This window comes from Miscanthus floridulus, chromosome 5, assembly GCF_019320115.1.
Source record: "Miscanthus floridulus cultivar M001 chromosome 5, ASM1932011v1, whole genome shotgun sequence".
In the NCBI taxonomy this organism is placed as follows: domain Eukaryota; kingdom Viridiplantae; phylum Streptophyta; class Magnoliopsida; order Poales; family Poaceae; genus Miscanthus; species Miscanthus floridulus.
This window is the reverse complement of record NC_089584.1, coordinates 120681828-120693392: the sequence shown is the minus strand read 5'-3', so window position 1 is coordinate 120693392 and position 11565 is coordinate 120681828. Positions and strand designations below refer to the sequence as shown.

At 61.0% G+C, this 11565-nt stretch overlaps 1 protein-coding gene across 1 annotated transcript; it reads left to right on the top strand.

The window, feature by feature from the left end:
• The first annotated feature begins 317 nt into the window (after positions 1-317).
• On the top strand, positions 318-11252 carry LOC136455242 (uncharacterized). The gene is made up of 3 exons (XM_066455357.1): positions 318-1039; positions 1226-1668; positions 11098-11252. Exons 1-3 carry the CDS (start codon positions 318-320, stop codon positions 11250-11252), a joined length of 1320 nt encoding a protein of 439 aa, XP_066311454.1.
• The last annotated feature ends 313 nt before the right edge of the window (positions 11253-11565 follow it).

Sequence of the window (11565 nt, the reverse complement as noted above, 5' to 3'; positions counted from 1 at the left end):
CCGAGCGATGCCCGAGCCCTCCACCACCGAAGGGCGACGGGTCCGCGGAGAGCTCCGCGACCTCCTCGAGACCGCAGCGGTGCAGCAGGCCGAAAGTTCCGCCTCCCGCCGGCGCGGAGGCACCTCGGAGCAACCCACAGTGCAACCTCGCCGGGGCCAGGATGCCTCGGTCCGTCCCGAGGCCGCTCGCGCACCGATGGTCGACAGGGCCCCCTCGGTGCGCGGTCGTCGTCGTCGTCGACGGTCTCGAAGTACGGGGTGATTCGCAGCTCGTCGTCGATCAGGTGATGAAAGAGTCAAGCTGCCATGACCCCAAAATGAAGGCGTACTGCACGATAGTACGTCGCCTGGAGGACAAGTTCGACGGCCTCGAACTTAACCACGTCGCACGAAAGTTCAACGAGGCCGCAGACGAACTAGCAAAGATGGCGTCGGCACGGACCCCGGTTCCCCCGAACGTCTTCACCAGAGACCTCCACAAGCCATCCGTCGACTATGCCTCGGCAATAGGAGAAGGCCCATCGACCGAGCCCACCGCAGGGCTCGAGGCCCCCTCTACCACCGAGACCTCGCCAGCCAAGCCCGAGGCCATGGCGATTGATGCAGAGCCTCCCAAGGTCGACCAAGGAACGGACTGGCGAGTCCCTTTCCTTGATCGCCTCGTTCGGGGAGAGCTTCCTGCGGACAGATCGGAGGCCCGACGGCTTGCGCGACGCGCCAAGACTTATGTCCTCTGCGACGGCGAGTTATATAGGCGTAGCCCATCTGGTATTCTCCAACGATGCATCACCACCGAGGCTGGCCAATCCTTACTTCGAGACTTACACGCAGGAGTCTGCGGGCACCACGCGGCGCCTCGGACGCTCGTGGGTAACGCCTTCCGCCAAGGTTTCTATTGGCCAACAGCGGTGGCCGACGCCACGAAGCTAGTACGCTCCTGCGAGGGATGCCAGTACTATGCTCGACAGACGCACCTCCCGGCCCAAGCCCTCCAAACCATCCCCATCACATGGCCATTCGCTGTGTGGGGGCTAGACATGGTTGGGCCTCTGCAGAAGGCACCCGGGGGCTATACCCATCTGCTGATAGCCGTCGACAAATTCTCCAAATGGATCGAGGCTCGTCCGATCACTCAGATCAAATCCGAGCAAGCGGTGCTGTTCTTTACGGATATCATCCACAGGTTCGGGGTTCCTAACACCATCATCACTGACAATGGGACACAATTCACCGGTCGCAAGTTCCTAACGTTCTGCGACGACCACCACATCCGGGTGGCCTGGTCGGCCGTAGGGCACCCAAGGACGAATGGCCAAGTAGAGCGTGCCAACGGCATGATCCTACAAGGCCTTAAGCCAAGAATATTCAACCAGTTGAAGAAGTTTGGCAAGAAATGGCTTGCCGAACTCCCGTCAGTCATCTGGAGCCTAAGAAATACCCCGAGCCGAGCCACGGGATTCACACCGTTCTTCCTGGTCTATGGAGCCGAGGCCATCCTCCCCACTGACTTAGAATACGGCTCCCCGAGGCTACAGGCGTACAACGAACAAAGCAACCGCACTGCCCGCGAAGACGCCCTCGACCAACTGGAGGAAGCCCGAGACGTCGCGCTGCTACACTCAGCCAGGTACCAGCAAGCCCTACGACGCTACCAAGCCCGGCGCGTCCAAAGCCGGGACCTGAAGGTGGGCGACCTGGTGCTGAGACTGAGGCAGAGCAACAAGGGCCGCCACAAGCTGACCCCACCCTGGGAAGGGCCATATATCGTCGCTCAAGTGCTGAACCCCGGGACCTACAAGTTAGCCAACGAGAAGGGCGAAATCTTCACCAACGCTTGGAACATAGAACAGCTACGTCGTTTCTACCCTTAAATTTCCAAACGTTGTTTACATTGTTTCTCGAAATACAATAAAGAAGCGTTCTTTAGTTGTTATAATCTTTCGAGGAACCCCCTTATAGACAAATCGATTGTATAGAACCTAAGGACCGAAAGATCGTCTCAAAGGCGAAAAGGCCGGCCGAGCCGTGAGAACGGCCTATGCCTCTGGGCTACGGCAGCTCCCTCACCACCGTTTCGCCCAAAGGACAGCTTAGGCTCCGAGGAAGTTCTTTGCAGAGAGGTTGTCTATCGATAGGGGCTCGACGTCACTATAACGCAATAAGGGAGACTCGGCTCTGCCTCTGCAAAGTCGAGCCTCCCTCGGGGGCTAAAAAGGGGGAACCCCCCTAAGTCCCGGACACCATTTCTCAACCGTTTTCCGAAAATTTCCACGCCAAACTCTCTCGCGCTCCAACGGGACCTTCGCAAGAAACCCAGAGACCAAAAGCTTGTCTAGAGGCCAAAGGGCCGGCCGAGTCATGAGAACGGCCTACGCCTCTGGGCTATGGCAGCTCCCTCACCACCCTTCGCCGAAGGACGGCTTAGGTTCCGAGGGATTTCTTCGCGATCGAGACAGAGGGCACAGACTTAGAAATAGAATGGAAAACGGTTAAGAAACACACATACGCAAATACTTTAAGGGCCTCGACGGCCACAAAAAATGTCACGATTCGGCAACTAACTCAATCCGGTTACATGGCCCCTTTTGGCCCAGGTCAAAGCTCAAGGATCGGCGGCTGGCGCGGGAGGGACCACCTCTTCTTCGAACAGCTTGGCCAACGCAGTGCCAGGCGCCTCGGCCGCCTCCAACAGCCTCACGACCTCTGCATCAGCCTCCTCGTCATCTTCTGGCAACACATAGCCGTCGCTGACAGCCTCGAGGTTGATGGCGTAGTGTGAGGAGACGACGGCCAGGGCGCGCTTGACACCCGTGTGCAACGCCCCTCGGAGTCTCTCGCGGACGTGGCCGCTCAACGCGATCAGGCGGCTCCCAAGGGAGCTAGCTGATTGGACCTCCTCGACGTCCAGAGCCTCGCAGGCGGACCGGACAGCGCTGCGCAGCGCCTCGTGCTCCCGGACCTCGACATCCAGCGCCGCTTGCGCCGCGACGGAGGCCTCAGCCACCTGGGAGGCTTCTTTCTCCAGATCTATGTCGCAACAAGGGGTCAGGAGTCAAGCGTGAACCAGGACAAAAAGAGCAAATGGAGCGAGGAACATGGTTCAGCGGAACTTACCCTCGGCCTTGCTCTTCCAGGCTGAGACCTCGACCCGAGAGGCCTCGGCCGCCTTGGTAGCCTCTGCCAAGGCGACTTTCGTCGCCTGATGCTCGCTCTGCTCCGCACCCAGCTGCCCGGCTGTGACCTTAGCAGAGGCCGTCGCTTCTTGGGCCCAAAGCCTGAAGGAGTCTCGCTCCTCCTCCAGTTCCTTGATCTTGGCCACCAGAGGGGCGGACTGCTCCTTAGCCGCGGCCAACTCGGCCTGAATGTCAGCACAACGAAGGCGGAGGTCCTCCACTTCCGCACTCCGTGCCGACAATAGCCCCTGGGCATCGGCAAGCAGGCCCTTTTGGTGCCGGAGCTGGTCCCAGATATCCCTCTCATTTCGCAGGAACACCGATTTCCCAAGGGATCGGGTCTCGAGCTCCTAAGGAGGCAAAACAAAAAACGCACGTCAAACACTGCGAGGGGGCTCGGAGAGAAAACAACGCGGCATGAGAGAGGAATGTACTTACCCGCGTGACACCTGGCAAGTCCTGACCCATAATAGTCATCGCTGTCTGCAGCGACCGCACTGCCAGTTGGCGGTACTGCTCGAGGGTGTCCCAATGCCCCCCCTCTGCGGTATCTTCAAGGGCGAACACGGGCTCCCCCTCGGGGTCAGCCCGGTTCCGCCAGAAAACGCGCGGGAAGTTCCACCCACGAGGCTCGGGCCATAGCCGGACAAGAGCCGAACTCCCCTCGGCGGGATCTGGGGCTGGCTGCTCCACGGTACTAGCCGCCTCGACGTCCGCCGCCTCCTTCCCATGGGAGAAATCATCAGACGAGATTGCCTGAACCAGGGGCGGCGCCAAAACTTGCTCCGTCTCCATCTCCATCGCCTCGGCCTCGACGGACCCGGGGGCTCTGGCCTCCGCCATCTCTACCTCGATGGCCCCGGCGTCCACCGCCCTGACGTTAGAGGTCTCGGGGGCTTCGGCCTCGCCCTCAATGGCCTCGGCAATAGCAGACGCCCCAGCCTCCTTTTCCTGGGCAGCCACCTCCTCCGAAACGGCTTCGCCCGACGCCACGCCGCGTCGCACGCCAGCCTGCGCCTCCGCTGCCTGATGGGCGGAGGAGCTAACGTTCACCTTGAGCGCCTTACGGGGCGCCAAGGGAGGATCTTCCACCAGAAGCGTCTGGCTGGAAGAAAAGACACTCCCAAGGTCAGCATGCAACCAAGGGGCAAACAAGAAGTACTACGGAAGACGCTTACCGCGAACGGGGATGCAGCCGCTTCGACACCGCCAGCCTCCTCTGCAACGGCGGCGGTGGTGGCAGCAGCGCGGCCTCAGTGTCCACCAGTGCCAGCTGGCCTCCGTCGGACCCCGGTCCCTCCTCGACCCTTCGCGGAGATAATGGGGTCGCCCCCACCGTCACCCGCTCCACCTCCACCGTCGAACCCATCGGGCTGACGGCACGCTCCTCCGACACCCGCACCTCGGGTGTGTCGGCCCCGGCCCCAGGACACCTCCTCCTTCTCCTAGGGGCATCGGGCTCCTTGCCGGCGCCCCAGGCAACAGCTCCCTAATGTCGGGGAGGTGTTCCAGGCAGGCCGTCCCCACCTCACGCCCGCCGCCGTCGCTCGAAGAATCCGACACCGACGACGAGGGAGACGGCTCCAACGGGAGACCGTCGAGACTCTGACGCCGGCGACGGGCGTCTAGCTTTTCACGCGCGAGGAGCTTCTTCGTGCGCTTCGCCTCCTTGGCATCTTTCTTCTTCTTCGCCTCCTCGGCGCGCGCCCTGTTCACGGATCGCCGCCGGGCGTCCTCGGGAACGGGCGGCGGGGAGCCTCGCACGTCTCCTATCCCCTATGGGAACGACGAAGTAAGACGACAGACAAAAAAGGCGAAAAAACAAGAAGGCCGCGAGAGCCTCGACAACATCCAACTTACCAGCGAGACATACCCCCGCGACGGGCGCATCGGGAACGGCATCAAATCGTCAATCTTCGGCTTCCCGTCTACCGCCTCTCTCACCCGACGCAGGGTCTCGTCGTCGGTAAGAGCGAAGGCGGACATCTTGACACCGGCGATCGAATCGCCCGGGGTCATCTCGAACAACCGCCGCCGCTGGGCCATCAGAGGCAACACCCTCCGGCGGTGAAAAGCCGCCACAACCACGGCCGCCGAAAGGCCGTGGTCACGCAGCTTCCCCAAGGCCCTCAAGAGCGGTTCCAGCCTAGGCTGATCGGCCTTGACGACGCCGTATCCCCATTTTTCCGGTTGACTCTCTACAACCCGCCCGGTATAAGGGGGAAGTCCTCCGCCGTCGTTGCGGAGGTAGAACCAGCCGTCATACCAATGACGGTTGGACGTTGACAGCTGGGCCGGGATATAGAGGGACTGCCGGTCTTGGCGCACGTGAAGGGTGCAGCCGCCGGCCCTCTGCGCCTTCCGGGCCCCCCTCGTGCCCCCCGGCTTGGTGGTGAACGTCGCCCGGAACAAATGGAGCCACAACTCCCAGTGGGGAGCGATCCCCAAGTACCCCCCACAGACGGCGACAAAGATGGCCGCCTGCGCGATGGAGTTGGGACTGAAATTCTGGAGCTCCACGCCATAGTAGTGCGGGAGCGCCCGCATGAAGCTATCCGCCGGTGACCCGAGGCCTCGCTCGTGGAAGACGGTGAAGCTCACCACGTAGCCGTCGCGCGGCCTCGGCTCCGACTCGCTCCCCGGAGCAATCCACTCCGGCTCGTCAGGATCGGTGATCGGGCGAAGAAGACCGGCCTCCACGAGCGACTGCAGCTTCTCCTCGGTGACATCAGACCGCTCCCAGGGATCCGCCGGAAGGATGACGGGACCACCTGCCATTGCGCGGCGGGGGACGCTCCTACAGCGGTAATCTCTCTCTCTCTCTTTCGTTCGCTCTCTCTCTCTCGCCCTTCTCCTCCCCGCTCTATGCTCTCAACGACAGCATGGAGGCAGCAAAAGCGAACAAAGAAAAGGTAAGGAGGGGGAGGGCGAGGCTGTTTGCGCATTTATGCAGGGACGAGTCGAAACCGACGAGCGACGAAATCGGGGAAGTTTTCCCAAAAAATCCGCTGCGGTTACCTAGATCCGGTCTTACCGCCCACACGCCCACTCCCTCCTCATTAATTGCGCGTGCAGTTACGTCCCGTCGACTGACGCCACGTCGCGCCCAACCGCAGCAGCAGCAGGCACCGTTTCACCTCCCCGAAAAAGCTGCCTCAAAAGGCGCGCCTGCCATTGCTAACCACAGGGAGAGAGGTAACCCCCACCCGATTCCTTTCAGGCAAAGGAACTGGGCATCGAGCCTACTACGGTCCAGGGGTTCGAAGGCTGGGCCCCCAGGGGTTTCGACAGCCGCCCCAGGGCAACAGAGTCAGGGGCGACTACGGGCGAGCCTATGCGAGGCCGAGGCCCAAGCAAGCGAAACGCTTGGGACGCCCTGTGTCGTGTCCGAGACCGGCAGGGAAGTCTCCGAATGGGATCCCACCGTAGGGAGGCACCGAGCCACCGAGGCCCAGCGAACGGCCTCGGCACCCACTAGAGAAACCCTCCGGTACTCTTGGAGCGCGTCTCCGGACCGCTAGCCGACCCCCAGCGAACGGGGTACGGGCCTCCACTCGGACTTACCCGATAACAGCTCACCGGAAATGCCGTCGCTCGCGCCCACCGAGGGTAGCGTGGCATCTTCCACCCCTCCTTCCGAGCGAAAAGGAAGCGCGAGGGTTGAACAAAAAGTCAGGAGAATCCCTGACGGCCCTCTTGCTCCGCGCAGAGGCTAAGGGACTCTTCCTGCGAAACATTGCCGAGTCCCAGCGACTTGGGCTCGCACACGAGGGGGCTCGGCAATACAAACCCTCCTTCCGAGCGAAAAGGAAGCGCGAGGGTCATTCAAAAAGCCGGAAGAACTCCTGACGGTCCTCTCGCTCCATGCAAAGGATAGGGGGCTCCTTCCGCAAAAGACGCCGAGACCCCGCGACCTAGGATCGCACCCGAGGGGGCCTCGGCCGACAGACCCTCACGCGCGAGGGGCGAACCAAAAGCCAGGGGGACCTCTGACCGCTCTCTCGCTCCGTGCGAGAGACTCGGGGGCTCCTCCTGCAACTTTGCCGAGACCCAGCGGCTCAGGCTCGCACACGAGTGGGCTCGGCAAACAGCCCCCGTCCGAGCGAAAAGGACGTGAGGGAGACGGACAAAAAAGCCGGGAAGACCCCTGACCGCCCTCTCGCTCCGGGCGGAGGCTCGGGGGCTCTTCCTGCACCCGAGATAAAGACAAGCGACCCAAGCCCGTTACGGTCCAGGGGTTCGAAGGCTGGGCCCCCAGGGGTTTCGACAGCCACCCCAGGGCAACAGAGTCAGGGGTGACTACGGGCGAGCCTATGCGAGGCCGAGGCCCAAGCAAGCGAAACGCTTGGGACGCCCTGTGTCGTGTCCGAGACCGGCAGGGAAGTCTCCGAATGGGATCCCACCGTAGGGAGGCACCGAGCCACCGAGGCCCAGCGAACGGCCTCGGCACCCACTAGAGAAACCCTCCGGTACTCTTGGAGCGCGTCTCCGGACCGCTAGCCGACCCCCAGCGAACGGGGTACGGGCCTCCACTCGGACTTACCCGATAACAGCTCACCGGAAATGCCGTCGCTCGCGCCCACCGAGGGTAGCGTGGCATCTTCCACCCCTCCTTCCGAGCGAAAAGGAAGCGCGAGGGTCGAACAAAAAGTCAGGAGAATCCCTGACGGCCCTCTTGCTCCACGCAGAGGCTAAGGGACTCTTCCTGTGAAACATTGCCGAGTCCCAGCGACTTGGGCTCGCACACGAGGGGGCTCGGCAATACAAACCCTCCTTCCGAGCGAAAAGGAAGCGCGAGGGTCGTTCAAAAAGCCGGAAGAACTCCTGACGGTCCTCTCGCTCCGTGCAAAGGATAGGGGGCTCCTTCCGCAAAAGACGCCGAGACCCCGCGACCTAGGATCGCACCCGAGGGGGCCTCGGCCGACAGACCCTCACGCGCGAGGGGCGAACCAAAGGCCAGGGGGACCTCTGACCGCTCTCTCGCTCCGTGCGAGAGACTCGGGGGCTCCTCCTGCAACTTTGCCGAGACCCAGTGGCTCAGGCTCGCACACGAGTGGGCTCGGCAAACAGCCCCCGTCCGAGCGAAAAGGACGTGAGGGAGACGGACAAAAAAGCCGGGAAGACCCCTGACCGCCCTCTCGCTCCGGGCGGAGGCTCGGGGGCTCTTCCTGCACCCGAGATAAAGACAAGCGACCCAAGCCCGTTACGGTCCAGGGGTTCGAAGGCTGGGCCCCCAGGGATTTCGACAGCCGCCCCAGGGCAAAAGAGTCAGGGACAACTACGGGCAAGCCTGTATGAGCGCGCCCTGTGTCGTGTCCGAGACCGGCAGGGAGGTCTCCGAATGGGATCCCACCGTAGGGAGGCACCGAGCCACCGAGGCCCAGCGAACGGCCTCGGCACCCACTAGAGAAACCCTCCGGTACTTTTAGAGCGCGTCCCCGGACCGCTAGCCGACCCCCAGCGACCGGGGTACGGGCCTCCACTCGGACTTACCCGATAACAGCTCACCGAAAATGCCGTCGCTCGCGCCCACCGAGGGTAGCATGGCATCTTCCACCCCTCCTTCCGAGCGAAAAGGAAGCACGAGGGCCGTACAAAAAGCTGGGGGAACCCCTGACGGCCCTCTCGCTCCAGACGGAGGCTAAGGGGCTCTTCCCGCAGCATCGTCGAGGCCCTGCGATCCGAACTCGCACCCACGGGCTCAGAAAACACAATGTAAACCCCTCACTCAAAAGAGAAAAAAGCCCCTGGAGAAGTGAAATCACTCCTCCAGGGCCTCGGGGGCTACACCCGGCGGGTGCGCTCGCGCGCACCCACCAAAACCTCGAGTACGAAACACCATCCCGACAGGAACTATCAAGGGCCGATTCTCGTCAGAACCTCAGGGGGAGTGCCTCCACTCCCCCCAAGGCTCGGGGGCTACTGTCGGATACCATAAAAAGGGGTACCCTAAGCAGAAACCAAAAAGACAAACGGGGTCTCAGCCAAAATCTCCGATTCGCCCGAGGCCCCCTCGCCGAGGCCCCTTCGCCCGAGGCCCCCTCGCCGAGGCCTCAGAAGTAGTACCGATTCTCCGATTCGCCCGAGGCCTCCTCGCCGAGGTCTGCAATTCTCCGACTCGCCCGAGGCCCCCTCGCCGCTGACCTCGGGCGACCCCCTACCAAAGGCCTCGGCCGACCCCCTCTCTCGTCGCAGGCCTCGGCCGGGCCACCGATCCTCCGTCTCGCGCGAGGCGGGCACGGCAGCACTCCGCTGCCTCTTCCTCCTCCCGTCCCTCTGACAAAACGTCGTGTCGTATTAACTCAGCCAACTGCTGCCCCTGACATCAGCCGCATGCTCGGCACAGTACAGCAGAACGACTGACGGGACAGGAGGCAGGACTGGGCAGGGGTTACCCGCCACTGTGCTAACCACCATGCACATGATTGACGCCCGTACCTCACTGTGCTGCCAACTCCCGCTCCGAGAACAACGCGGCGTGGGGAGCCACGTCTGGGCTACTGTGGCCTCGGAATCAGTACCCAGGACCAATAATTCCCTTCAGAGCCTCGGCAGTTAGCCTCAGGGGCTCGGCAGCCTGAGGATCCATGCCCGCCGAAGCCCCACGATGGCTCGGCCTCGGCATCTGCAGAGCCATGGCCCCCTACGACGTCATCACACGATGACCAGCACGTCGCCCGCCATGTCCTGCGTCAAGCTGTACGGGAGTCCCACTATGCACAAAGCCGAGTACGACCGGTGCGTCACTTCTGCATGACAAGGATGGGGGCACTCCGTCGACCATGCCACGAACAGTGGCCGGCTACAGGGCTCGGACACGCCAACCCTGTTAATAAAGCGCTAGGTAGTAATATGTGTACGTTCCGGTTTCTCCCTTAGAGTATAAAAGGGAGGGACTGGGGCCATTTCTAGGGGAGGAGGAACAAGCAGAAAGACGAACACACCGATAGAACTACACACTTCTACGCTGCTTGGGAACAACGTCTCAAGCAGCCTGCACCACCCTCGCCGAGACCTGGGGCTAGCTCCCTCTCTCACCTAGCTTGTAACCCCCTACTACGAGCACTCCGGTGCAAGGAATACAAGATCGATCTCTCAGACTGGACGTAGGGCCTCGATTGCCCGAACCAGTATAAACCTTGTGTCTCTTTGCATCACCATCCGGGATTAGGGGCACGCAGCACAAATTCACTCATTGGTTGAGGGACCCCCGGTTCCGAAACACCGATAGGGGGGCTGTCTGAGAAGCTGGTGGCTGCGTTCGAACAGCTATGAGTCAAGTTTGAGCAACTGGCGGCTATGTCCAAACAGCTACCAGTCAAGTCCGAGCAGCTGGCCACGGCCTCCACACAACTGAAGGATGTTTCCGAGCAGTTGGAGCAGCTGCAAAAAGTCTCCGAGCAGAAGAAAGGTATGTGTGATCGGCAAAAGTGCTTTGCATAGTTGGATATGCTTATTTTTGGTGATTACTGTTGTACTTGTAGTGCAAGATGTGGAACTCGGCTAGCTGCGCCAGGCCCTCGAGCAACTTTGAGAGGAGAAGGCGAAGGAGACAGGGCGAGCAAACGAACTAGCCGAGGAGCTAAACAGTGAGTGCCCCTTGGTCGGGGTTACTGCTGAAGTAACTCTCTTGCTTGATGGAACTTTGTAATGCTTATAGACTACCGTCGGAGGGTCAAGGCATAGTTTGATGTGCTGGAGCAAGACGCCCGGACCCAGAGGGACAAATTTGACACCGTAGTTGCTGGAATCAAACCAGTGCTCGACTGCATCGAACCAGAAGTGGCTCCTTAGCCCAATGGTAGGCCGCCGCGCCCGGACATCGTTCTCGAGAGATGCAAGACGGCGTGGGAGAGCTTCAACCGCGACACTGTTGTTGCCGCCGCTACCCACGCCCTTGCTGTGGTTTAGTCTCACTATCTAGCCACTGACCTTCAGGCGATTGGGGGTGGGTTCGCCGAGGGGCTGAGCGAGGCGAAGACCCAGCAGCTGGAGGATGAGGTGGAAGACACAGCAAAGAAGTTGGCCGGTGATATAGACCTATTCGGCAAGACGGACAACAATGGTGGAGCACAATGATCTGCTTGGTGAATATCATCTGTATATTCTGGACAGTGTAGTTAGAACGCGCGAAAGTGTAAAAAACACTTATATACATGATAAATGCTATAAAGTGCATGTGTATGCAGTTAGATTGTATTTCGGCAAAAAAATCTTCGTAGTTTCGACCATAAGGTATTTATACGGAGTATAAGTAGAGTCCAAGCAGTTAGTTCGCTACTGACCCCCATAGCCTCAGCTAGCCCATAGTCTATGACATCGAGCACGGAGCTTGTGCACGTGTAGGAGGAACAGGCGTGACTAAGGAACCATAGCCGACCATCCATAACGC